The 27,869-nt window shown below is 44.2% G+C and overlaps 1 protein-coding gene across 4 annotated transcripts in view; it reads left to right on the top strand.

Annotated features, from left to right (window-relative positions):
* Positions 1–27,869, top strand: part of cd276 (CD276 molecule) — a 300,738-nt gene that overhangs the window by 257,416 nt on the left and 15,453 nt on the right. For 2 of the 4 annotated variants that reach the window (XM_067973638.1, XM_067973637.1), the window contains exon 7: positions 2,420–2,455. The exons of the other annotated variants lie outside the window; for them this stretch is intronic. In XM_067973638.1, the coding sequence (XP_067829739.1) occupies positions 2,420–2,455 (36 nt within the window). The remainder of the gene's footprint in view (positions 1–2,419; positions 2,456–27,869) is intronic. 4 annotated transcript variants of the gene reach the window in all.

Genomic DNA, 27,869 nt, shown 5'->3' with positions numbered 1-27,869 from the left:
GGAGAGGGTGCAGGTTCACCAGAATGATATTGGGGCTTAGAGGGTTCAATTATGAGGGCACTTTGCATAAACTTGGCTTGTATTCCCTTGAATATAAAAGATTAAGGGGTGATCACAACCCTGGTTAGACCGCACCTGGAGTACTGTGAGCAGTTCTGGGCACCGCACCTTCGGAAGGACATATTGGCCTTGGAGGGAGTGCAGCGTAGGTTTACTAGAATGATACCCGGACTTCAAGGGTTAAGTTACGAGGAGCAATTACACAAATTGGGGTTGTATTCTCTAGAGTTTCGAAGGTTAAGGGGTGATCTGATCGAAGTTTATAAGATATTAAGGGGAACAGATAGGGTGGATAGAGAGAAACTATTTGCGCTTGTTGGGGATTTTAGGAGTAGGGGGCACAGTCTAAAAATTAGAGCCAGACCTTTCAGGAGCGAGATTAGAAAACATTTCTACACACAAAGGGTGGTAGAAGTTTGGAACTCTCTTCCGCAAATGGCAATTGATACTAGCTCAATTGCTAAATTTAAATCTGAGATAGATAGCTTTTTGCCAACCAAAGGTATTAAGGGATATGAGCCAAAGGCAGGTATATGGAGTTAGATCACAGATCAGCCATGATCTTATCAAATGGCGGAGCAGGCACGAGGGGCTGAATGGCCTATTCCTGTTCCTATGTTCCTAAATGTTAAAAGGATTCAATAGGGTAGATACAGAGAAACTATTTCTTCTGGCGGGGGAATCAAGAACAAGGGGAAATAATCTTAAAATTGAAGGTAGTCCATTCAGGAGTGAAATCGGGAAGCACTTCTTCACACAAAGGGTAGTGGAAATCTGGAACTCTCTCCAAAAGGTAGTGGATGCTGAGACAATTAAAGCTTTCAAGACTGTGATTGATAGCCTTACCTATCAAAAATCTATCAAGAGATATGGAGCAAAAGCAGGGAAATGGGGTTGAGAAACAGATCAGCCATGATCGAATTGAATGGCGAAACAAGCTCGAGGGGCAGAATGGCCTCCTCCTGTTCCTATGACCCAGGTTTACATGGGTAATATGAGCTGACGGCGGGTTTGCTGCCTGGTGCTTGGCGAAGAACAGGTAGAAATGTAAACAGGCCGCAGCAGTGCTGGGAGGCTGGCATTGAATCGTTCTCCTGAAACCAGCACTGCCATCTAAAAGTGTTTTCACATGAGTCGATGAGGAAGGCTTTGTGGTAGCCATGTTATTGGCCTATATAACAGACCAAAGGAAAGGACCTTTTGTAATCCTCTCTCATCATTCAACTTTCTTTATAATTAACATAAAGATTCATGAAAATAATGGTGGGAACCAAGTGTTTAATGTACTGGTGTTCTTTGGTTCGATGTCTGTTGGTCTGTATTGCATAGGTTACAGCCCACATCTCTCTCAATGTACAAGGCCCCAAAGCCTCCCCAGGCCCAGACCCTCATTTTTTTGTAACCAGCGCCTCAGACCTTGTTGATTTGCTAAGACTTCCTGTACCCGCCCCCAGGCCCATTCTCAACTGCAATCTTACCCTCCCGTCACAACCCATGTCCCCACAACTTCCCTGCTCTACCCCAGTCTTAGGTCATTATGTTTCCTCACCCCTTCTAGACCCACACTCCCTCCTATCCCTTCAGCCTTCTCTCTCACTCTTCCCTTCCAGTCCAGAGCCCTCCACTTTCTCTCTCAGCCATGCATGAAATGGCTCCTAGATTTGCCATTACTATTTGGGGCTGTGGCTCCAGATCTTTCCCAACAGCAACAGGTAGACCACCCTGTCCAGAATAGATGTACTCCAGATACTGGCTCCCTCCCAACCCAGGCCTCACTCTTCACATTCTCCCAAGCCCCAATACCCACTCAGCCTGTCCCCCACAGCCCAAAGGATGGCCCCCAATTTTTTCTCTTAGCTGTGCTTGTTCAAGTAACTCCTGGGTAACCTTTCCCCTTCGGGCCCAGGCCCTTAATTGCCCTTTACTTACCATCAGCACCCACCTCTGACCTGTCGGCTGCCTCCTACGTTTTGCTGCGTGTCAGAGGTACAAATTGAGTACGTCCGGAAAGCAACATGTGACAGGCATACAGAGAGAATGTGAGACTTACAAAAAAAAGGGAGGAGACAGTGTTAACGCAAAACTAATAGAAAGAGGGAGACAAAAAGAGTTAGAGTAAACACAGCGTCAACAACATCAGAAAGTGTGTGAGAGGCATACAGGGAGAGCAACAGAAAGTATTACAGGCAGAGGCACAGTTACAATTTAAAAAAAAAATATTCTGCACAAGCAACTCCTAACCTTAAACTGTGAACTTACTAATGCATTCGATGGAGTAAAATTTAGTGAAAAAATGTGATAATCTTCTCTTTGAAGCAACAACCTCTTCAATAAACATGCCCATTTTTGGCCTTTACAGTGATGAAGCCATTGGAAAATGCTGAAGACAAAGAAGGTAAGTCTGGATCTTCTCAGCCTTACAGCTTAATTTCACAATACGGTTTTTTTCAGTATGAAGCCAACTATAGTCTGATGACAGGGGATCCACGATTTACCTTTATTGGTGGTTTAGGCTTGTACCATGGAACCTGGGGATATCCTCTGAGTGAATTCTCTGATCCTGTCCATCGTGTTTGAAGGGAGCATGGGATGGAGACACGGCTGTAAATGCTCTGAGCCACGTTCCTTTTGAGCCCGGCTGCCCTCCGGGAAGCCTGGAATCGGCAAATTTACCCTCGACAGTTTCAATCCATGTTTGCGTTAATTTGCATGTGTCGCGGGTACTAACAGATCACTGTGTTCAGATTCAGGATTTACCCGTCATCGAAGCAATGGGGCTGAAACCAGCCCCTTCCAAACCTCCACGGCCAAAGGACAAACCAACAAATGAGAAATCTAAGTGCAAATAAACTTAAGTTGCCTACTGACTGCTTGAACAAAATGATCGATCCATTCGGCCGGGACCATTGCACAGTAAAATCCAGCAGTCCTGGCATGGCCATCATTTACTAATGCTAAAAATAAGCCTTTCTGGGATGTTTTATTACAGAACATGAGACCCAAAGTAGATTGCAGAACCTGGCAGTTGCTCATGCTTTAATTTGTTCACTGTCTCCTTTGAATGACTGTTAGTGCAGTAAAACAATCTTCTTCCATTATGAGTCTGCAAAATAAGATTTTGCCACCATCGCTGTGTTTTTTCCCCCTCTCTACTTGATGAAATCAACTTAACTTCTTGCTTAGAATCAGTCATTTCAAGGGTGTCCCAGATTTATCGTCTTGGGTCACTTAGATGCTCAGCTCATCGTGGAACCTCGGGCAACGTATAAGGATAAATTCACTGATCTCGAGCTTGAGGGAGCTGGTCCTCACTTAATGTCCACATTCTCGTAGAGGTCTTTAAGATTATGAAAGAGTTTGACAGGGTAGAGGTAGATACGATGTTTCCACTTGTGCGGAAGACCAAAACTAAGGGCCATAAACGTAAGATAGTCACTAATAAATCCAATAGGGAATTCAGGAAAAACTTCTTTACCCAGAGAGTGGTGAGAATGTGGAACTCGCTCCCACAAGGAGTAGTTGAGGTGAATAGTATAGATTCATTTAAGGGGAAGCTGGATAAACACATGAGGGAGAAAGGAATAGAAGGATATGCTGGTAGGGTGGGAGGAGGCTCGTGTGGAGCATAAACTCCGGCATAGACCAGTTGGGCCGAACGGCCTGTTACTGTGCTGTACATTCTGTGTAAGTCAGTAGATACTGAATGTGACTCCTGGTTGATTTTGCCACTCTACAGCCCAGGCCCACTGAGGCCAAATGTAGTGGTCCTATTGCTAGCCTGGCTGGAATCAACTAACTCAGCACAGACCTGGCATTGAACTTGGCATCTTTCTGGTTTAATTCAACCCTGGGCTGTGTGCTTGTCAACAGAGCTCTCAAGGGAGTTCACAAAGGAGAGATTAATTGGGCAGGTGTACCCTTTTAGGAAGCTCCATAGATAGTTTTACATGTGCAGAGAATTGACGAACAATGGGTCAGGTTCCTTGACTCTAGCCACATGTACTCTTAATTCAATGTTACTTAAATTCAAATTATCTGATAATTGAACCTTTTTAGCACTAAATTCCCACTTTGCTGTGATGTTTACATTGCTTAATTCAAAATCAGTGGATAATTCAATGTTTTTTAGCACTAAAAATGACTTTGAATCACCAGGAATGGAATGAATCAACCCTTCCACTCGCTCAGCTCACTCATTCCCACCAGTCCTGCAAACAATAGCTGTTGATATTTTGCCAGAAAGATTGTAAATTTCTCAACATTCCCCAATCTTATCAACTGGAAATCGATGGCTGGGATTTTCTTGTGTCCTGTAGGTCACAGGAGAATGAGATTCATGTCAATAGACCTGCCCAGATTAATGAAAAATACATTGCTGATTGTTCGATTGAGGAATGACACTGCGGCAAGTGGGTAAAAAGCCTTTTCTGACAAATACCAACAATATTGCACTTTGTTCAGTTTTTTTTTCCTCTTTATTTAACCAGTTTAGTTGGGTCCTTTTTGAGTTGGTTGATGCTGTGCATTAAATACTCGGTATCTGGGGCTGAGGTGGAAGACTATAATTCAGTTGAGGGGCCATGATGATATGAACCATGAGAACAAAGCTTGGAAGTTTACAAATGCCCTCAGCAACTTGACACTTCAGTGCTGTCACTGGGATCTAGCTAAGGTATCATGGTAGGTGTGACATTTTCATAATACGAACAATTTTATAAAGTGGTGAAAATGGCACAAAGCTCGTAGCTGGGAGTGAATGTCAGAAATTTAGGTGGGCGTTCTCCACGTTTTTAAAAATTAGTTCTCTGGATGTGGGCGTCGCTAGCCAGGCCGACATTTATTGCCAATCCGTAATTGCCCTTGAGAAGGTGGTGGTGAGCCGCCTTCTTGAACAGCTGCAGTCCGTGTGGTGATGGTTCTCCCACAGTGCTGTTAGGAAGGGAGTTCCAGGATTTTGACCCAGCGACGATGAAGGAACGGCGATATATTTCCAAGTCGGGATGGTGTGTGACTTGGAGGGGAACGTGCAGGTGGTGGTGTTCCCTTGCTCCTGCTGCCCTTGCCCTTTTAGGTGGTGGAGGTCGCGGGTTTGGGAGGTGCTGTCGAAGAAGCCTTGGCGAGTTGCTGTAGTGCATTCTGTAGCTAGTACATCGGTGGTGGTGGATGGGGTGCCAATCAAGCGGGCTGCTTTGTCCTGCACAGTGTTGAGTTTCTTGGGTGTTGTTGGAGCTGCACTCATCCAGGCAAGTGGAGAGTATTCCATTACACTCCTAACTTGTGCCTTGTAGGCGGTGGAAAGGCTTTGGGGAGTCAGGAGGTGAGTCACTTGCCACAGAATACCCAGCCTCTGACCTGCTTTAGTTGCCACGGCATTTATGTGGCTGGTGAATTTCCCAATAGAAGACTCCTTCAGTGGTGTCGGCAATTTGAAAGATGTTTCTGTCCAGCCCTAAACATGTATACAAAACAGGGAACATTACAGTTATGCAACTGAGATTCACAAAAGTAGCAAAAACATTATTTTGCACAGTGGAAAGGGAAGTAATTAGTGTCATTACTAGCCCTCAGGGTCTCATTACCATCTCTCACTTCAGTCATGCTGGCTTTGGTCATCTCAAGGGCTGTAGGACTACGATGCTAGCTGGAATAATTGTGCTGCTATAGAGTCATTGTTATGAACTTGTGGCATTGGAACAATTTGTATAGTTTTTCATCAGAGATACCATTCTATTGAGGATTGAGGCTGCTGCTGATTAACGAGGATCTGGGCCCATAGTAACATTTGTAATGATAGGCTTGTGATAACACATTTGTAATAATGAAGTTCTACTGAATTTCACTCTCGTCAAATCCCAAATGCATTGATCCAAAATTATAATTCTGTACTCTTGCCACTTAATGGTCAGTATCAGTGCTTCCCATTAGACAGTTGATTTACAAAAGCAATTGAGATTCAATCAGGATATTTGTGCCCATGGAACAAACAGAATAAATCATCCATGATGGCAACTTCCAGGCATTCTCCATCTTGTGTGATAGACCATTATAACTCACCTGTGCCTGCATGGCTCATAAGCAATGGGTCTTTCACACTTCTGATAGAATTGCTTTAATTCACTGTCACAAGTTAGAACATCTCTGCCTTTGTGTCTTTTTAGGCTAAGTGAAGGAAACTAGTTTACATTCTACTTTCTTCAAGAAGCCAGATTTGTACCCGACGGATTTAAGGTCGGCAAACTGATGGGGATCTGAATAAGAATCTCATGTTGGAGGTGTTTTGAACAGAAGTATTACAATTTTTAAATTCCCGGCTTGGGTAGATACTCTGTTGAAACTAGGTTGAGGAAGCATCGTGTTGGGGAGAGGGGAGGTGGGGGGAGGGCGGCCTTCTGTACCTCTTGTTGCAAGTTAGGCCACTTAGAGGGCAAGAAGAGTCAACCATGTAGTGTGGGACTGGAATCATATATAAGATGTTAGTGAACCGGTTGGATTTTCATGACAATCTGGCATCATGGTTATTTTTTTAGCACAGCTTACAAATTATCAGATTTATTGATTTCAATTTGCAACTTATCACAGCGGAATGTGAACTCATGATCTCTGGGTTGCTAGACCACTGCCATCAATACCATTATGTAACAATACCCTGTTTATTATATTAATAATAAGGAATTCAGGAGAAAAGTCTTTACTCAGAGAGTAGTTGGATCGTGGAACCTGCTACCGCATGGAGTAGTTGAGGCAAATTGCGTGGATGCATTTAAGGGGAAGCTAGGTGAGTAAATGAGGGAGAAAGGACTAGAAGGATGATAGGATGAGATGAAGTAAGGCGGGAGGAGGCTTGTGTGGAGCATAAACACCAGCATTGACCTGTTGGGCCGAATGGCCTGTTTCTATACTGTAAATTCTAGGTAATTCTGTGTAAATAAGAAATATATGATTGAATTTTTTTTGTTTAAGATTTTATTTGGGAAATTAGAAATTTCAGTTACTGTAAAAATGGCAGACAACACTACCCTTTCAAAAGTGCTTTAAGTGATTCAATTGGTTCACTTTTTTTCTCAATTTTTTGTTGGTGGGGCTCCCTTTACTGTTCATTCAGGACTGGTTGTTTTCATAAATCCTTAATTGTTTCTTATTGGTAGTTTTCTAGCCTCATTCCTCACTCTTCATTCGCACGGTCTGCTCCTCCATTTCTGATTTACTGCTGTTTTACTTTGAGTCAATCAACTAAATGTGATGGCAGAATATTGGCAGACAAAGTGTGATGGCAAAAATGTTAGAGAAAAATGTAACATGTATAGGAACTGCATGCTTTTAATATGTTGTAAATATACATGTGTATGTGTGTCGATAATATATAAAACGTGTATATTGTATAATGTGAAATGTTGCCAAAAGGCTGTTTTTGATCTCTTCTCTGTTGATGGGGAAAATCTGTAAAGCCAAAGTTATGATGTATCAGAGACTCTATGAATATGAAGAATGAGGTAGCTACATGGTTTTATATTGTTTCCCTATTACTATTTATTAGAATTTGTACTATACCTGAATATTATAATACTGCGGGAGGTGCTGTGCCTCATGCAATGGATGATTAATAAGGGAAAGTTGTCACTTATCACTATTATAGTGAAGCAGAAGATCTACAATGGGCAACAGCAAATGCAAATCTTTTAAGTTGTAATGGGTAAGTTGCAAAATGTATTCCCCAAAAGTGGAAGAAATTGGTATTAACTATTCCCCATTCTACATTTCTCATACAATATGGAGATAAATTGTGTTAGATTAAAAAAAAATGCAATAAAAACACCCATAGTGTAAACTTGAATCCTGCACAGACTCGCTCTGAAGCTCGGAGATTGTTTTTGGTCACCATTATTTTTTTTATTTGTACACCATGACTGTAAGAAAAAAGTTGTCTCAATTTTTGCTAAAAATTAAGATGTTTGTTTAGCCCTCTCAAGAAAGTGACCCAAAATACCTGTCGACATCGCCACACCGGACTGGCAGGTTTCCCTTTATTATTTTATACCTGTGCATTCCCAAGAGCCGCTGAGCATTGTTAGATATAATTCAGTGTGGATTAGGTATTGGGTCACGTATAGGTAAAACCAAGATTGAACATAACCTTATAAAGACAATCTTTTGGTACTGAGGAAAGTATCTTTCTGATGAGATGTTAAACCGAGGTCCTGTCTGCCCCCTCAGGTGAATGTAAAAGATTCCTTGGCACTATTTTGAAGAAGAGCAGGGGAGTTCTCCCCAGTGTCCTGGCCAATATTTATCCCTCAACCAACATCACTAAAAATAGATTATCTGGTCATTATCACATTGCTACTTGTGGGATCTTGCAGTGTGGAAATTGGCTGCTGTGTTTCTTACATTACAACAGTGACTACACTTCAAAAATACTTCATTGGCTGTAAAGAGCTTTGGGATGTCCTGAGGTTGTGAATATTTAAATGCAAATTCTTTCTATATATAAAATGTGGAATAATATTACACATGGGGTAACATTGATGTAAAGAACCCACGTAGAATTGTATGAGTTTCAGAGTTAACATTAGAGATGGGCCAATATAGTTTAATGCTGTCCTCCTTTTATACTGTATTTATTGGAAAGTCTGAAGTGGACCATTTCCACTTCAGTGTTCTTGTTGAATTGTGCACAATTTCTCCAATTCAGACTACTTAAGAAAGGGAGAATCTTCCTTTATATCGTACTCTTCCAATCTTCAGAACATCCCAAGGCGCTTTACAGCCAATAAATTACTTTTTAAGTGTAGTCACTAATGTTCTAAAGGCAAACGCAGCGGCCAATTTGCACACAGCAATCTGGGCCATTTTCTTTTAGTGGAATGCAGTGATCCAAAATGACATCAAGCTGTGGCTGATATTTGCAATCTGGGCACCAGAACCAAACGAAAGTGCAATTTAGTCTTTTCTTAATTGCACAGTTATTAAATCATTAATGCAACTTGTTTATCTGATGGATCAGTAAGGAGCTGCTGACATTGGGTGACATTTTGGGTGTGAGTTTGGAGACCGTACATTACTGCCCAATGCTGAATACGCACCATTTGTTGGTGGGTTACAGGCAGCATTTCTGCCAGGGGGTGAGATGTTCCAGAGATGATATGGCTTCCGTCTTGGGCTGCACAACAACCCGAATTTTGAACTTTGTGTGCTACCAAGGCCCAAATCAAATTGAATGTTCATCACAAGGGTTTGCCAATACAGCATGTTGGTCAGATTTACAATCTGTAAAACTAATGGACTTTTTCAAGTGGCTTCATCTTTTTAAGAAGCTTTGAGGTGGATTTAGTTGCTTTCTAGGTTACCCTATTGGGGACTGGAAGCGTTCACAATGCAGCAGATATAATCCGGTTAAAACTGGGGTTAGTCAGGGAAGATACATGATTTATTTTATTGCAAAAAGGATGGAGGGGTAGAAGAGAAAATGTAAGGATTACAAATAAGCGAGAGAGGGAGCACAAAGGATGTAATTATATGGAAGAAGAGTGGATAATTGGATAATTATAGAAGGAGAGAGCTATAAGGACAGAAATTCTAATTGGGGAACTTAATTAACGAATGCTTTTAATGCACTAATATTACATTTCCGCGTGCACTGTTTTTATAATGTATTTACACAGACGTTAACACATTTATTTCAGAGAGAGAAATGTCACCGAAGGAAGCACTGAGTGTGCGAGAGAAAAGTGATAAAGGGACCCACGGCCCTGGAATATATTATTGAAAACTTGGCCGGTTAAGCAGAATTCAGCCTAAGCTCCAGCTTTTCTAGGAATTCTGCCAAGTTCTCATTTCACAACTGAGCTGTAGGAGCAGGAGGAGGTGTTCAGTTTGAAACCATTTAGATTTAGGTCGCATCTGGCTTAAGGTCAGTGGAATCTGCTCATCGCTCTTTTTTTTTTAAGGATGAACAGAAATCTGTGCCTGACAAACCCTCCTGAATTGTTGAGCTGATTAGTGGACCTAAAAGCTGGATTTATCCCTCTCAGCCGCCCATTACAGTGACGTAAAATGGGCAAGTGGAAGTCCTATCCTGCTGCTCTACTGGCCGGCCTCCCATCTTCCACCCTCCGTAAAGGAGCTCGTCCAAAACTCTGCTGCCCGTATCCTAACTCAAACCAAGTCCTGTTCTCCCATCAGCCCTGCGCTCACTGACCTACATTGGCTCTCGATCCAAGAATGCCTCGATTTTAAAATTCTCATCCTTATTTTCAAATCATTCCATGGCCTCACCCCTCCCTATCTCTGTAACCTCCTTCTGCCCTACAACCCTCCGAGATCTCTGTGCTCCTCCAGTTCTGGCCTCTTGCACATTCCCAATTTCCATCGCTCCACCATTGGCGGCCGTGCCTTCAGCTGCCTGGGCCCCAAGCTCTGGAATTCCCTCCATAAACCTCTCCACCTCTCTCTCCTCCTTTAAGACGCTCCTTAAAACCCACCCATTTGACAAAGCTTTTGGTGTCTTGTCATAGTATCTCCTTATGTGGCTCAGTGTCAAATTTTGTTTGATGATCGCTCCTGTGAAGCGCCTTGGGACGATTTACTGCATTAAAGGCGCTATATAAATGCAAGTGGTTGTTGTTATAACTCCACCCGCTTTGGCACTCGGACGCAGTTTCCAATGGATGGGAGCAGCGGTGGTGGAAGCCCCACCTCCAACAGGTGAGGACTTCATTTGTCTATTAATTTGATGGGGGGAGGGTGGGGGGAGATCCTGCACGGCCATTTCCCACGTCCTGCTGGTCAGGCAGCCGTAAGCATATGAAAGAACAGCAGTATTGTCGAGGGAAGTACATTTCAGCCATTACTTAGCTGTTTTCCTTTGTTGTTTATTTTCACTGCTTACGTTCTGCTTAAGCCTTTGTGCCAGTTGTTGTACATTGTTCACACCATTCCTAACTCCAGTGGGCTTCCCAATGGGGAATCTGCTATCTGAGATGTTTGGACGAAGAGAATGACCTGTGGAAGGTAGGTCAGGCTTCAGGAGGAGAGCTCTGAACCCATCCACTGTTACTCACACACCCGCATCTGCAAACAGAGGTGAATATACTTCAGTTGATCAGATCATTAACACATGTGGAGACTTGATGACACCACCAAGACATGCAAATAGATGACCAACTGTAATGTTGGATTCTTCCTGGAAATACCCCAATCACCGTATGTCCCGCTTTCGTTGTTACTGCATAAAAGACAGCGTTGCACAAAACCGGCTGGCACATTGTACGAAATGGAAAAGCTTTGTTGCAGGTGTAAATTGCATTCAGGGTATTGTCACAAGGATAAAATTAGGCCAGTACATCTTTCACTTAATCACCCGTGCTGTTTGAGAACTACCCGTCCTTGGTCAGTTATTGGATAGCAATGACTTCAAGTGAAACTAATGTTGCATTTTGTACTTTGAGCTTCCATATCTGAACATTGTTGTTTCTGATGCACCAACACCTCTTCATTTCACAGCAGGATTGATTATGAACCAAAGCCCAAAGGTTACTGTTGGCAATATTAGTGGACGAGTGCTTAACACGTTTGTGTCATGTTTCTCTATACTTCTCTGAGGTTTAACTCATTTAAAGTCAGGAGTGTGATGGAATACTCTCCACTTGCCTGGATGAGTGCAGCTCCAACAACACTCAAGAAGCTCGACACCATCCAAGATAAAGCAGCCCGCTTGATTGGCACCCCATCCACCACCCTAAACATTCACTCCCTTCACCACCGGCGCACTGTGGCTGCAGTGTGTACCATCCACAGGATGCACTGCAGCAACTCGCCAAGGCTTCTTCGACAGCACCTCCCAAACCCGCGACCTCTACCACCTAGAAGGACAAGAGCAGCAGGTACATGGGAACAACACCACCTGCACGTTCCCCTCCAAGTCACACACCATCCCGACTTGGAAATATATCGCCGTTCCTTCATCGTCGCTGGGTCAAAATCCTGGAACTCCCTTCCTAACAGCACTGTGGGAGAACCTTCACCACACGGACTGCAGCGGTTCAAGAAGGCGGCTCACCACCACCTTCTCGAGGGCAATTAGGGATGGGCAATAAATGCCGGCCTCGCCAGCGATGCCCACATCCCGTGAACGAATAAAAAAAATAGATTAACACCTACGTTAAAATAGCAGGGAACAGCCGGGGCAAATTTTCTTCATTTGCACCTGCTTGAGCAGGACGCGATGGGCAGGAAGGATAACACAGCCGCGATGCAGACGGCCCGATTATTTTTAATCCATTTAAATGAATGGGCTGAAGATATGAACAAAGACAGACACTAAAAGACCTTCTGATCCATCCAGCCTGTCCCACACAATTTGTGATACCTGGTGGATCACAATATATACAGTCCCCAACCAAAACCTCACGGTCTCCTGGGAGAGGCAAAAAAAAAAGCTAATTTGGGGGAAAAAAATCTGGGAAATTCCTCTCCAACACCCCACCCCCACCCCCGGCCTTAAGCGATCGAAGTCAGTCCAGGAGAATGCTCTGGCCCTGATAATTCTATGCAGTGCCTCCCTCTTGTGAATTGAAAATCGGGCAGGTCTCAGTGCGGGCCTTTGATCCTCCGCAACAGATTTGCCTCTATGACTTCCACCCAGGCCGTTTCTTAACATGCAAGTGCAAGAGAGTAAAATCTGCCCATTAACTATTCTCTGCTTATGTCGCCGACAGTAATTTCTCGGCTCGGATTTCTAGAATGCTTGTTTAAGCATTTCTTCGGCCTGACTTGTCTGTTTCTAACCGAGAGGCTCATTGTACTAATTAAATCTGAATGGTGCCTCATCTCTTAGGCTTCGAATTCCAGTGGATTTTATGAATTTTTCATTGCACCAATAGCAACATGTTCTCTTTGAAGAATAAAAATTCACATTACCGCCTAAGGTTTCATTCCCTAACGAAAATTGTGCACTTTTGCACACCTATGAGTAGAGGATTTTTTTTAGTAAAACATCATGACCTCATGCCCTCTTATCTATTACTCCTGTAAGGTAAAGGTTGTATTTAATCTTACTGTTGTCTGATTATTCTTCTGTGTGCTCAGCCCTTTTTGTTGGGGATATCATTATAACAAACGGTGCTGTGCCCCATACTGTGTACGCTTCTTAGTTTAAATGAAATTACTTCATGAGGCTTTGCTCCTGACCTACTTACACTGTAATCAAAACTTGGAGAAAATAAAATATTTCCAAAATACTTCATTAAAATTTTCTTCTAAACAGTGTTCCCAGGAATGATTTATGTGTGTGTGTGTTTGCGTCTGTTTAGAATGAAGGGAGGTGATTGTGTTGGAGGATAATTTCCCCCCTCAGTGATTGTACCAGCTGCTCGTAAGGCGTCTGTGGTTTACACAGAATTACATAGAATTTACAGCACAGCAACTGGCCATTCGGCCCAACTGGTCTAGGGGAGCCGATGTTTATGCTCCACGCGAGTTTCCTCCCACCCTACTTCATCTCACCCTATCAGCATATCCTTCTATTCCTTTTTCCCTCATGTGTTTATCCAGCTTCCTCTTAAATAAATCTATACTATTCACCTCAACTACTCCTTGTGGTAGCGAGTTCCACATTCTCACCACTCTTTGGGCAGGGAAATTTCTCCTGAATTCCCTATTGAATTTATTAGTGACTATCTTATATTTATGACCCCTAGTTTTGGACTCCCCCATAAGTGGAAACATTTTCTCTACGTTTACCTTATCAAACCCTTCCATAATATTAAAGACTTCCAGTAGGTCACCCCTCTGCCACCTTCTATCTCGAGAAAAGAGCTCCACTCTGTTCAGCATGGGGCAGACACAATGAACAGCTCCTCTTCCATCATTGTGACCATGTGTTCAATCTGCACTCAGCAGTGCCCAGGCCTGCATCAATGTGACCTTCTCAGTACCCGTGAAGCCTGCCTAAATGATTCAGAATGTTATTGTTGAATGATTGCCAATTATGTTTGATTTGCTTGTCGTTTTTCGTTGTGCCTTGCATCCATTGGGTACGGGATTGAGACTATCCAGACTCATTTCGTTTAGGAGATGTAAGAGCTGTTTGAAAAGGGAGTTTGGCTGGATTCCATCTCTCTGGGCTGGATTGGAACCAATTTGCTGCCACTGTAGAGTGCAGCAAGGAACTTGGAGAAACAACAGTAGCAAGGACAAACATGGAACCGAAACCAAAATCCCAAGCCTGCCGTAGCGATTCGGGCTGGGTGAGGGCGGCTTTGAACTTTCCCCTTTCTTTTAACCAAAGTTTTACTGAGTGGACAAGTTACATCTGTATCATAATGATGCCAACTAGTTGACAACAAAATGGTGATGAGCATATACAAATGACCAGTATTATCAAGTGGAGGTATCAATCGAGTGAGGGGGGAATAGTAGCATTGACCAGGTAGCCTGAATTGTCTGATGGCAGAGAGTCTCGAGCACTGATCTTAGAGAACCTTGAAGATGAGGCATGCTAGTCTAGGTCTGTTGCCTGGGACGTTAGGGGATCTGGTGGCCTTGAACATTGTTTCAAGGAGCTTTCAGCATCCAGTGCTTGAAAACCTTGGGTATAGATCAAAGGAGTTTTAGGTACTTATCGAAGAAGGTTGAAGTGTTCAAAGTTAGAAGCATTGAGCATTGATGAAGAATCTTGAATGTTCAACCTGGTAAGGCCTGCAGGTCTTGACATTCAATGAGGACAGGATTGGGTTCGATTGTAATGTCCTCCCTGGTCACCGTCAAGTCTCACACGTGAATAGTAGAGGCTAATGTGAGGTACCAGAGGGAGACTAGTGTCCATGAACTGTGCCCAGTGAGGGGGGGCAACAGTTTCAGGAGAGTTAGGAAGAGGAGAAAAACATTTAAAGAAACAATTGATTTTTGGGCCTAGTGCTGGAATTTGCTTTTCCACATGAACGATCATTTCTGGTAAAAAGACTGTACAAGATAAATATTAGTTTACAGCACAGTCTGAGGAAATGGTTCCAGTTATTGAAGCAAAACGCACAACAGATCTCCAGCACAGAATGAAATCCTCTCCTGAGACATGTGCTAATCTCAGTGGGCCAAAAGCCAATTGTAACAAACAGCAAGGAAATGTGTTTAATCATATTGGGTAGATCTGGGCAAGAAGGTACAAAAGTCCTTTGAGGATGGAGACCGAAGAGGTATGTCTGATGGAATAAAGAAAGCAATAGGTTCTTCAGTCAAGAAGATTGGACCACTCGAATCCCACAATGGAAATATCATCACGGAGAGACAAGCAGATGTAATGCTGGGTAGAAAATATTACACAAACTTTATCCACGTGAAACTATTGTTTCCAAGGCAACATCAAATACGATCCCCAGGCTTCAGAACATCGAGGAGCTTGATATAGAGCCATCTATAAATGAGCTTAAAAAGGCAATCACCTCCCTACCATCAGGAAAGGCTGCAGGAAAAGACGGAATTGTAGCTGAAGTTGTCAAACGAGGTTGTACTTAAACAGCTGCACAATGCTGTGCTTGCTTGTTGGAGGGAAGGAGGGGTACCACAAGACATGAAGGAGGCCAACACCATTCTGATGTACAAAAACAAAGGCGATCGGAGCAATTGTAACAACTATCGGGGGATTTCCCTCAGCGTTGCTGGTAGGGCGTTCACATGGGTTATTCTGGAAAGATTGCAAGTACTTGCTGAACCTGTTTCTCCAGAGAGTCAGCTTGACCCCCGTGCCAATAGGTCAACAATCGGCATGGTCTTTGCACTAAGGCAACTGCAAGAAAAGTGTCAGGAACAGGGAAAACCTCTTAATGTGGCCTTTACAGATCTTACAAAGACTCTTGACCTGGTCAGCAGAAAGAGTCTTTTCCGATTGCTGGAGAGAGTTGCTTCACCCTGTATTCCTCAGTCTGATCAATCCTTCCATGATGTTACAAAGACTACAATCTAGCACAATGGCAATCAGTCTGATAGTTTTGAAATTCATAGGGAAGTGTTTTGGCACCTTCAGTCTTTGGTATCTTGTTATTCTTTCTCATCTAGTTCTGAAGGTGTATTAGTCCATACTGGAACAGCTGGAAATCTCTTGAATATTGCACGCCTCAGAACAAAAAGTAAAATCAAATGTCCATTGATAAGAGAACTTCTTTGGACGATGGTACAGTGCTTGTTTCACATAGTGAAGTGGAACTTAAAACAAACTTTGCTGTAGATTTTTACTAGTTGTGATGAATTTGGACTAACCATCAGTCTAAAGAAGACTGACATGGCACACGTTGTATTGATTGCACCAGAAGTTTCAATAACTAACACCATCCTAGAAGTTGTAGATAAGTACTGCTACCGAGGACCAATAGTACTGGATATCTCATCTCTAGGTGACAAACTAAACTCTCATCAAGACAGTAACCCTGTTCGACTAAGAGTGTGTGGAATAATGGCAAACTACCATTGAACACCAAGGGCCCGATATTAGGAAGGAGGTGGGTTGGCAGCGGGGGGTCGACTGGGCGGGTGGGTAACGCGCCCAGTGAATTCGGGGTGCTCCTCGTGCGATCGCGGCCTAATTGAAGGCACTTACATTGGCTTCCGGGTTTCGCGCTGGAAAGCTGCGCAGCGGGCGGACTGCGCACCCGCATCATAGGCTGTCAGCTGGAGGAGCCCTATTTAAAGGGGCAGTCCTCCACTGACTGACGCTGCAGAAAATAGGCAAAATTACAGCATGGAGCAGCCCGGTGGAAAGCTGCTCCCAGGTTTAATGATGCCTCACTCCAGGTCCTACTGGATGGGATGAGGAGGAGGGGGAGGACAGAGATCTTCTCCCCGGCGGACAGGAGGAAGTGGCCTGCCTCTGCCACCACGAAGGCCTGGCTCGAGGTGCCGTCTTTTGGATGAGACGTTAAACCGGGGCACCGTCTGCCCTGTCAGGTGACGTAAAAGATCCCAAGGGACTATTTCGAAGAAGAGCAAGGGGAGTTCTCCCTGGTGTCTTGGCCAATATTTATCTCTCAACCAACATCACTAAAACAGATTATCTGGTCATTATCACATTGCTGTTTGTGGGATCTTGCTGTGCTATGTAAATATAAATATAAATATTTAAACATTTTTTATATATTTATATGCTTATTAAAAAGTATGAATATGTTGAAATATAAATTAGTGGAATGGCTTTTGTTACTTTTTTGTCTGCTCTCCTGGAGGTGCCGAGATACAGCATTCTGGGATTTTGTTCCATGGTATTGATTGTCCTGATCCCAGTTTAGATATTACCAAATGGACCAGGAGCAGCTAAATTGAAGCATTCTGAGCTTTTAATCCCTTGTCATATGGGACTGTGAAATAAATTGTTCTCTTTTGTGCATAAGAGTTACTTTCGTCAATTTTTTTTGAAGGGCAAGGATATTTTAATCAGGGGGATTGCTGTTTGGTAGCTAGTCACCTTAAGATTTGGAAAGTTCTCCTTATAACAGGTCGGTTGTAACATACGGGTTGTGTCGGTGTAAAGTGGTTTTGCCTTTACCTCAAAGGAATCCCCTCTGTAACTCATATCTGAACTAAAATGACTAAAGAGGTAGCTTGATACAAGGTCAGTTAGTACAATGAAGACTTTTGCATTTATGTCGTGCTTTTCACGTCTTCAGGACGTCCCAAAGTGCTTCATAACCAATGGATTACTTTTGAAGCGTTGTTACTGTTGTAATGTAGGAAAACACGGCTGCCAATTTGTGCACAGCAAGATCCCACGTGACCAGTTAATCTGTTTTGGTGGTGTTATTTGAGGGCCACATATAGACCAGGAGAATTCTACCTTGGGATCTTTTATGTCCACCTGAACAGGCAGACAGGAACCATTTAATGTCTAATCCAAAAGACAACACTTCCAACAATGCAGCACTCCTTCAGACCGGCACCGAAATGCTAACCTAGACTGCATGCTAAATATCTGGAGTGGGACTTGAACCCACAATGATTGAGGCAAGAGTACTACCAACTGAGCCAACCCACTCTAATCTCTGATCGGGCATTCACACTACCAGTTTAGTGAAAATCGCTTCACACCGACACTAAATTGGCATCGTAATTCCAACGTCAGACCCTGACCCGACTCCAGAGTTATGTGGCGTGAGTGTTTCTGGAGGGAGAGACTCACAACGCTTGAGTTTGGCATGGCACGGAGTGTGAATCCAGTGCAGTGCCAAACCTGGTTTGGGCAGAGTCTTCAGTGGATCTCGATTTGCCCTGATCCAGATTGCACAAAACTCTCTCCCTGAACAGGACACTTCTAAAGTTCCAGTCCAGCAGTGTAAACAGGGTTCAGTCTGGCTGGAACCAAGTAAAAATGTACCTTTTAATCAGAAGGTTAACAGAGACCCAACTGTTTTCTTCCAGTTAAAACCTCCCCCAAAAAGCTGTTGAGACTGGGGGTCAATTGAAAATGTCAAAACCGAGGTTGATAGATTTTTGTTAGGTAAGGGTAGTATTAAGGGTCACAGAACCAAGGTGGGTAGATGGAGTTAAGATACAGATCAACCATGATCTAATTGAATGGCAGAAAAGGCCCAAGGGGCTGAATGGCCTACTTCTGTTCCTATATTCCAAGGAGTGTGCAGGACCCTGGTCAGAAATCGACACAGAGTTGTCAGTATAACTCAGGTTTACTTGCCTCACATTTAACAGGTGCCTAAATGCCACCAGTAAATGCTCTCACTATTGACAGTGCTTCTGCTAAAAGGAAGAAATATATTTTCTCCCTTTGGGGGGAAAAAAAATGTCCCAGCAATATGAAGTTGTGATGAAAGAAACAGAAGGTACACAAGGCATGGAAAATATGTAATCAAATTACAATTTATTGTTTAAATTGAAATGAATCAAAATTAAAATCTTCACATCCTTTTCATTCTGATGTGTGTTTCCTTTGTTCTCAATACTGAAAGATTTGGCGTTTGTAGCTTCTGTTTAGAATGTTTTTTCAGAAAAAGATCCTTTGATGGTTTTCCTCCCTCATGATTACCACGAACGCCTGTGCCAACTCCCCTTTCATCACAAGGATGGCACAGTCTATGATGCCAACTCCTCCACAGCTGTTGTCAATGCCACTTCATCATTGACTAATTGGAGCAGGCATTTGAGCGGGTGCCTCTGTGAGGTCTTTTTCACCTTGACCAAAACATAGGATTTCTGAAACCTGCAAATTTGGTCGTGTGACTTGTGCACCCCGTCTCTCTGCTCTGCTCTCCTGTGGAAGAGGAGCTCCCCGTTCAGCTATAACGCCTCTGTCCTCTGGAACTCCCGGCCCAGTTCCCTCCGCCTTTCCCCCTCACTCCCTGCAATCAAAACCTCTCCATCTCTTTGCCGTGTGTTCAGTTTCCCACCCGAGCTCGTTACATTTTCTCACTTTCTCTCCTGCTCCGTGTCATTGTTTTTCCTGCATGATATTAAAGCTGAGTTTTCAGATTTCTTCCTCCTGTGAAGTGGGATATAAAATTGTGAGTTGTTGTTGAAGGAAATCACCTTTTACCATTTAATCACCAGGTGTAAAACTTAAGAAGAAAGAATGAATTTGTATTTATATAGCGCCTTTCACAACCTCAGGACGTCCCAAAGCGCTTTACAGCCAATGAAGTACTTTTGAAGTGTGGTCACTGTTGTAATGTAGGAAATGTAGCAGCTAATTTACACACAGCAAGATCCCACAAACAGCAATGTGATAATGACCGGATAATATTTTTTAATAAGGGATAAATATTGGCCAGGACATTGGGGAGAACTCCCCTGCTCTTCTTTGAAATAGCACCATGGAATCTTTTACATCGACCTGAGAGGGCAGATGGGGCCTCGGTTTAATGTCTCATCTGAAAGACGGCACCTCCTTCAGTGCAGCACTCCCTCAGCACTGCACTGAAGTGTCAGCCTAGATCTTGTGCTCAAGTCTCTGAAGTGGGTCTTAAACCCACGACCTTCTGACTCAGAGGTGAGAGTGCGACCCATTGAGTTAAGAATGACTTTTACATTAGAACAATCTATACACTATGCTTGTTCGCGTGTGTGCGTGTGCATGTACGTGTGTGTGTGTGCGTGTGTGAGCGTGCATGTACGTGTGTGTGAGACATGTTTACATGTACTGTTTCTATTCGAAATGTGGATAGAGGATTTTATATTGGAAATCACAAAATAAGAACATTAACCCCACTTTACTGGAATACTACATTTGGCCTTGACTCCCAGCATGCAATGCTACGGGAGAGCAACTAGTTAATTAAAAAAAACACTGACTTTGTTTCAAGATGGCTTTTTAGCCAATCGTAATTATGTGACCATTTCAAATGGTACTGTTGTTTTCTAGCAATCTCATTGGCTGCTAGTAAGCATGTGATGGACTTGTTTGATTGACAGGGCTCTGGACCAATGCTGGTTAACACAGGCCAGCCAGGGGCAGGAATTTGATGGATGTTAGTTTACACATGTGGCACTCTCATTGGTACCTGCAGCTCACTTGTTTTGAGTGCTGTGATTGGTCCATGGAAATAACGTGGGTGAAAATTCTCATGTCATTGGTCCCTACTAAATGGAAGATAAACACCAACAGGGACTTGATTGGTTGAACAGCCTGTTTCTATGTAATTCCATGTGGCTGATTGGCCTGTGGTAGCCATGTGACCTGAACAAGGAATGTACAGGATTGGAAAAGACCACTGAAGTCCATGTGGCTACCAGCACGATCAACGCGGCCCTGTCAGTATTGCCCACTTCCCTGGAACAAACATCTCGTGTTGTGTTTGTAAGAATTTCCCCTCTTGAAGTAGGAAACAGATTCCAGATGTGGACCTGGAACAGGTGGGGCTGCTTCGGGATAATTTTATTTTATGGTAATCTAGTGCACGGCAGTTAGGTTTAACGCAGGGGCACTGCAGAACTGGTTACCTGGCAACAACACTGGTGAGCAACATAAGTTTTATTTTTATGAAGCTTGGATTGGCTTCCTTAACTCTACACTCACCAGTAATAATCTCGCTCAGATCCTGGGACCTTTGGTTAAAGAATGTTTCTGACTGGTTCAGATCCGCTCTGATCCGCCCGATTAAAATCGGATTTAGATCCTCGCCACTCGCCCTCAGAGCTGTTGCTGAACAGAAGATACACTTACGGCAACCAAAAAATAAATCTGAAAATGCCATTAAAAGTGAACAATATTTTCTACCCATAATCTAAAGGAGATATTTTTTCTCTTCTCCACAATATTCTCCCCTCGTGCCTGAATCTGTAATAGCAAAACCCTGGTCATTTTGTCACAGTCCCCCAGATAACAACGACCTTCTGGTACTTTGTTCAAGTGACCATTCTCCAAGACTGAGCCCAGTCGACAGGTGACAGCGGGCTATTCAGCTGCAGGGATTCACACCTGAGCCTGATGTTGTCCTCACTTGGTACCCAATGTCTATCCACACGCATACACATTTCCCAGGAGTGGCCACCGGATAATGATCAGGAGTGGGATCCCTGGCTGACCGACCACCCCAAGCCGGGGCCACCAAGGTTTGGATCCCGGACGATATTGGGATTATTCTGGTCTGTACGGCTCAGTTCTAGAAGGGACAGATAGACTTAACCAATTGAGCCACGGGGGAGGTGGAAAAAATAATTTGAAATGTTAATATCATTTCCTGAGGAGTTTGTTAGATAGTGAGAGTGTGAGGGAGAGAGAGCGCACACGGAGGTGGGGTGGGGGAAGAGACGAGGAGGGGATATCCCAAAGCTCTTCATAACCAATGAATTACTCTGCATACAAGTGCATTCTGCAACATTTAGCTGATGCTAACTTGGCACCTCTGAAATGTTGGATAATATTTAACGTGCTTTCACGTTCTGTAATTACATCGCATCAAAGGCAAGTATCTCCATAAGTGGAGAAAAACGTGTAACTGTATAAATGTGCTGGCGAACTGGGTATCTAGCAATCCCTGATGGGACAGGATTGGGCTTGGTTATGATGCCCAGTGTAGTCGAATAGCCAGCCAATACTCATTACCAAGGGTCACGTGCGAGGAACGGCAACTTGGCCAAGGCACCAGAAGACAGCCAGTATCTGTGGAACTATACAGTGGTAATTACTTGTGTGTATACAGTGCTCCTCCAAGCACTCTGTAATCAGAGCTGTGCTGACTCCCACAAACACTTCCTTTAGATTTTCCCCCTCCACTGTTCTAATGTTTTTAATGTCAGTTTCTTTTGTTCCACGCAGTTAAGTTTTCCCTTTTCCTGCTGCCTTGTACTTCCTGATGAGCAAACAGTCAACTGATGCACATTGCAGCAAATTAACGATGATGTTATTGTAGGTGACAGTCAGTACTTGGGGCAGTTTGGCTCTTCACCCTACAGACGTTTCACTGCAAGATGTGCTTTATCCCCTTCCAGCTGTTTCTTTGTTGCATCCCTCAGTCCCTCTCACCCCGCAGGACATTCTGGTTCTGTGAAGATTCTATAGAAGAACACTTAAGTTGGGAACAACCAAACTTTAAGTTTTTTTTATTGTTTAGGACTCTATATTTTATTAATATTTATATTTCTGACTCCACTGCCACTGAGGTAAGTCCAGTCTGGTCTGGAGCCTTTCTGTTAACTGAGAACCTGGTTCAAAACCAGTGTTTTTCTTCCATTGAGACTCTATCTGGAGACAGATGGAGTCAGTTGTAAATGTGCATTGACGTCTCACAAAACTGACACCTTTTGTGGGTTTGGTCTATTTATATCCCTCCATTCTATAACTCGAGACAGATGGAGACAAGCAGCTGGGTGATTGAGACAGGAAGTATTCGGAAAGAGTGTGAGCTAGGTGCACGTGGCTAGGGAAGATGATTTAATAAATAGTATGCACAATGTATTTACACTGTTTTAAAGGGAATTCTCATTTTTATATTTTCTATAGTGGGTCCCGTGTACAAAAACAACTGGGAAATTTTGTTCTGGATTCCATTGGGGGAAGCCCAGAACCTTCCCTTGGCCTGATGCGTATACAGAAAGAAAGAGCTTGCATTTATATAGTGCCTTTCACGTCCCGATGTGCTATCAGATTACTTTAGAAGAATAGTCGCTGCTGTTTTCTGGCAGTTGTGGAGCCAATTTGCTCACAGCAATGTTCCAAAAGGAGTAATGAGATAATTGGCCAGCTTGTCTGTTTTTAGTGATGTTGTTTGAGGGAGGAACGTTGTCCAGGGCACCAGGAGAACTCTCCTACTCTTCTTCGGATAGTGCTATCGGATCTTCTGTGTCCACCTGAGTGGGCAGCTGAGACCTCTCTGAGCCCTGAAGTGGGGGCCTGAATTCATGACCTTCTGACTCGAGGTGGGAGTGCCATCATTCAGCCAATTGCTTGAATCTTGGCCAAACTTGGATAAATTGAGTAATCCCTCACTCGCAGTGGGGAGCCACTCTTGAACCAATGCTCTGACCATTCAAGTGTCACTCTCCACTGGGAAAATGTGATTAAGAAATTTACCATGTGACCGGTAATTCCACCCGTCAAGGGACATAAAGACAACCACATTGTTTGAGAGAGAATTGTACAAACGAGGAGTAAAAGAAAGAAAGAACTTGCATTTATATAGTGCCTTTCACTACCTCAGGACGTCCCAAAGCACGTTACAGCCAATGAAGTACTTTTGAAATGAAGTTACTGTTGTAATGTGGGAAACGGGCAGACAGTTTGCGCACAGCAAGACCCCACAAACAGCAATAACTAGTAATAGTTATTACTATATAATCTGTTTTAGTGATGTTGGTTGAGGGATAAATATTGTCCAGGACACGGGGGAGAACTCCCCTGATCATCTTCTTCAAATAGTGCCATGGGATATTTTATGTCCACCTGAGAGGGCAGACGGGGCCTCGGTTTAACATTGTATCGGAAAGAAGGCATGTCCGACACTGCGGCACTCCCTCAGTACTGCACTGGAGTGTCAGCCTAGATTATGAATTAATAGTGCATGAAATTTTACCACTGGTTACTATCCAGTGATTTGTGGAAATGCATAAAGAGATACTTGACCATATTAATGTAGAAATGCATGAAGAGACACTTGAGCATTGGTATAGTGTTAAGTTTCGACAGATTGACACAGAAAGCTGAGTTGCAAGTAGCAGCTCGCGTCCCTGGAGTAAGTGCGAAGGCCTAGTTAAGCACTAACAACTTTTTGAACAAGTACCTCTTGGCGTACTGAAGATTAGTACATGATGAACTGGGTTTCCTCTTCATTTCTCTCCAGTGCCATGTCGAGAGTCTTCCAGAAGGATTTGAGTCTCTGTCTTAGGTGTGCTTCAGTCTTATAAGATTTTTCGAGGGCAACATAATTAGATTTTCATAATGTCATTTCATGGTGTCAGCCGTGGCTCAGTGGTTGTATTCTTGCCTCTGAGTCAGTAAAGAAGGAAAGTGAAAAGGCCAAATTATAAATCGCAGCTTTATAATACATGTATTCTCCATGTATACCTGACTCTTGGTAGATTTTGACATGGTGCGATGGTATAAAACGGGGACAGTGAGCCTGCAGCATGATTTACATCGCTCCCCGTGGACTTCAATGGAAATAAAAAGGGGGGGGATGTAAACCCCACCCCCCCTGCCGACTCGCTATCACCCGTTTTATATTATCGCACAATGTCAAAATCTACCCCATAGACTCCCCCTTATTGACCTGAACTATTATATGCTTGACTCCTTTCGTTCTAAAAAACCATAAAAATGCAAATATAATTTTTTTAATTCCGCACATACTTAAACATATTAGGGACAATTTCTCAAGGCTCCCAGCCTGGGGCTTTGCTGTACAGGAGTGTGGGGTACAGACTTGCCCCTCTCCCCTACCTCTCTGTACATAGGAAACGTAGCCTCACAAAATGACACCAATAAGACCCGGCCCCACATCAATTATTCAGACAGGCAAGAATAATTACTTCAAATTGGCTCATTATGTAACATTATGAAATGATGATGAGGCTCATGTGGAGCATAAACACCAGCATGGACCTGTTGGGCCGAATGGCCTGTTTCTGTGCTATAAAATTCTGTGAAGCTGCTATTCGTCTTGGGGCAACTGTTTAGCTAAGTCGGAGGCGTTAAACTGCAAGCAGGTTTGTGTTGAGGCAAAATATGTTTTTAGCAGTGAAACCGTGGATTAAAAAAGACAAGTATTTAATTTCCCGGCTAAGCGGACAAAATTGTCAACTAAAAGTTCCTGTTGGCCGCCAGATGTTCCCCTGCCAGCTGCTGCATGACTGTCAGCAGAGCAGCAAAGCACTGAAAGGTAACAGCGTCGCACGTCTTAAAATAGATTCCCTGTTTGGCAGTCCTTCCATGCTCAGCATTGCATTTTAAATAGGCTGCATTTAGTGACACAAGTCCCTCCAGCTTGCTGGCTGACACAGCGATGTCACTATTCACTCCCTTTAAATATGGCAGCGTAAATCCGTCTTCTGTTCCGTTTCCCGCCTATTGCAGCTTTTTAAAAACTCCTGTTCTTGCTCATTCTTGGTCTGGAACGATATGATTTGTCAAGCAGATTTTTCAGGACTCTGGTGGGGAGAGGGGCGAAGGGCTAGAGCATATCTTAAGACAGTAAAACTTAAACTAGAAATCACCCAGGAAATGATAATGATGCATCTGCAGGTGCTGCTTGACTGGGGAGTGGGAGAGTAGATTGTGATGTCTCGGCAATGACCTCTGCCCAGATCTGCAAACTGCATAAACACACCAGCAAAGTGGGGTCAGTGGGACTTTTGTGCAATCTGTTATTAAGGACATCGGTGCATGCCAGGGATACCAACTCTCGTTGCACATATCCCTGGAGCTTTCATCACATGATCTCTTGCTTCCAATCACCCCGCCCGGTCAAACAGCCTTTCCTCACCATCTCATATATTTTTATAACCAGTAAATAAAAGTGTTGAAAGAAAATGAAAAACACACATTTTTTTAATGCCCCTATTATTATTCTCCCGGTTTTGCTCGCAGCAGTGTCCTGGAGTTTAATCGTCAATTCCTGGAGACCCCAAGGCAAACCTGGAGGATTGGCGACCCTAGTGCTCGCATAAACTGTTAAAGGGGATACTATAAAAACACAACCCATTCATAAGCTACTTGAATACAGTTAAACTGAAACCGTGAAGGACTTGGAATATGCTTTGAATTGCAGTTAATCCTTATTAATTGGAACAGTAACTTCAAAACCTCGATCGCTCTTTAGTCTCTTTGCCGCTTATTGAGAATGACGCACATTCATGAGACAGTTAGAGATGAGGAAGGCCATTTGGCCCATCTAGTTTCATCCATCCAGGAAGATCGTGAAGACCGTCCATTGCAGCAACTGATTACTTCCTAAATGATTCCAGGGTTTATGCCCTCACTAAAAGAAAGAAAGAAAGAAAGAAAGACGTGTATTTCAACAGCGTCTTTCACAACCTCAGGAAGTCCCAGAGTGCTTTACAGCCCATGAAGTACATTTTGAAGTGTAGTCACTGTTGTAATGCAGGAAACACAGCAGCCAATTTGCACACAGCAAGATCCCACTAACAGCAATGTGATAAATGACCAGATGATCTGTTTTTTAGGTGTCGGTTGAGGTATAAATATTGGCCAGGACACCAGGGAAGAACTCCCCTGCTCTTCTTTGAAATAATCTCATGGGATCTTTTACATCCATCTGAGAGGGCAGACGTGGCCTCGAATTAACATTTCATTCAAAGGCGGCACCTCCGACAGTGCCGCGCTCCCTCAGTACTGACCCCCCGACAGTGCGGCGCTCCCTCAGTACTGACCCTCCGACAGTGCGGCGCTCCCTCAGTACTGACCCTCCGACAGTGCGGCGCTCCCTCAGTACTGACCCCCCGACAGTGCGGCGCTCCCTCAGTACTGACCCTCCGACAGTGCGGCGCTCCCTCAGTACTGACCCTCCGACAGTGCGGCGCTCCCTCAGTACTGACCCTCCGACAGTGCGGCGCTCCCTCAGTACTGACCCTCCGACAGTGCGGCGCTCCCTCAGTACTGACCCCCCGACAGTGCGGCGCTCCCTCAGTACTGACCCTCCGACAGTGCGGCGCTCCCTCAGTACTGACCCTCCGACAGTGCGGCGCTCCCTCAGTACTGACCCTCCGACAGTGCGGCGCTCCCTCAGTACTGACCCCCTGACAGTGCGGCGCTCCCTCAGTACTGACCCTCCGACAGTGCGGCGCTCCCTCAGTACTGACCCTCCGACAGTGCGGCGCTCCCTCAGTACTGACCCTCCGACAGTGCCGCGCTCCCTCAGTACTGACCCTCCGACAGTGCGGCGCTCCCTCAGTACTGACCCTCCGACAGTGCGGCGCTCCCTCAGTACTGACCCTCCGACAGTGCGGCGCTCCCTCAGTACTGACCCTCCGACAGTGCCGCGCTCCCTCAGTACTGACCCTCCGACAGTGCGGCGCTCCCTCAGTACTGACCCTCCGACAGTGCGGCGCTCCCTCAGTACTGACCCTCCGACAGTGCGGCGCTCCCTCAGTACTGACCCTCCGACAGTGCGGCGCTCCCTCAGTACTGACCCTCCGACAGTGCGGCGCTCCCTCAGTACTGACCCTCCGACAGTGCAGCGCTCCCTCAGTACTGCACTGGAGTGTCAGCCTGGATTTTGTGCTCAAAATTCCTGGAGTGGGAGTTGTACCCAGCTCTATCTGGGAGTCCATTTCAGGCACTGATCATTCTTTGTGTGAAGAACATTCCTCAATTTACTCTTCACTAGTTTGAACCTGTTTCTCACTGGGTAATCTGAAGGCTTTGA

Source organism: Heptranchias perlo, chromosome 38 (assembly GCF_035084215.1).
Source record: "Heptranchias perlo isolate sHepPer1 chromosome 38, sHepPer1.hap1, whole genome shotgun sequence".
NCBI lineage: Eukaryota > Metazoa > Chordata > Chondrichthyes > Hexanchiformes > Hexanchidae > Heptranchias > Heptranchias perlo.
Note: the sequence above shows the minus strand (reverse complement) of the source record. Positions and strands in the feature narration are given on the sequence as shown.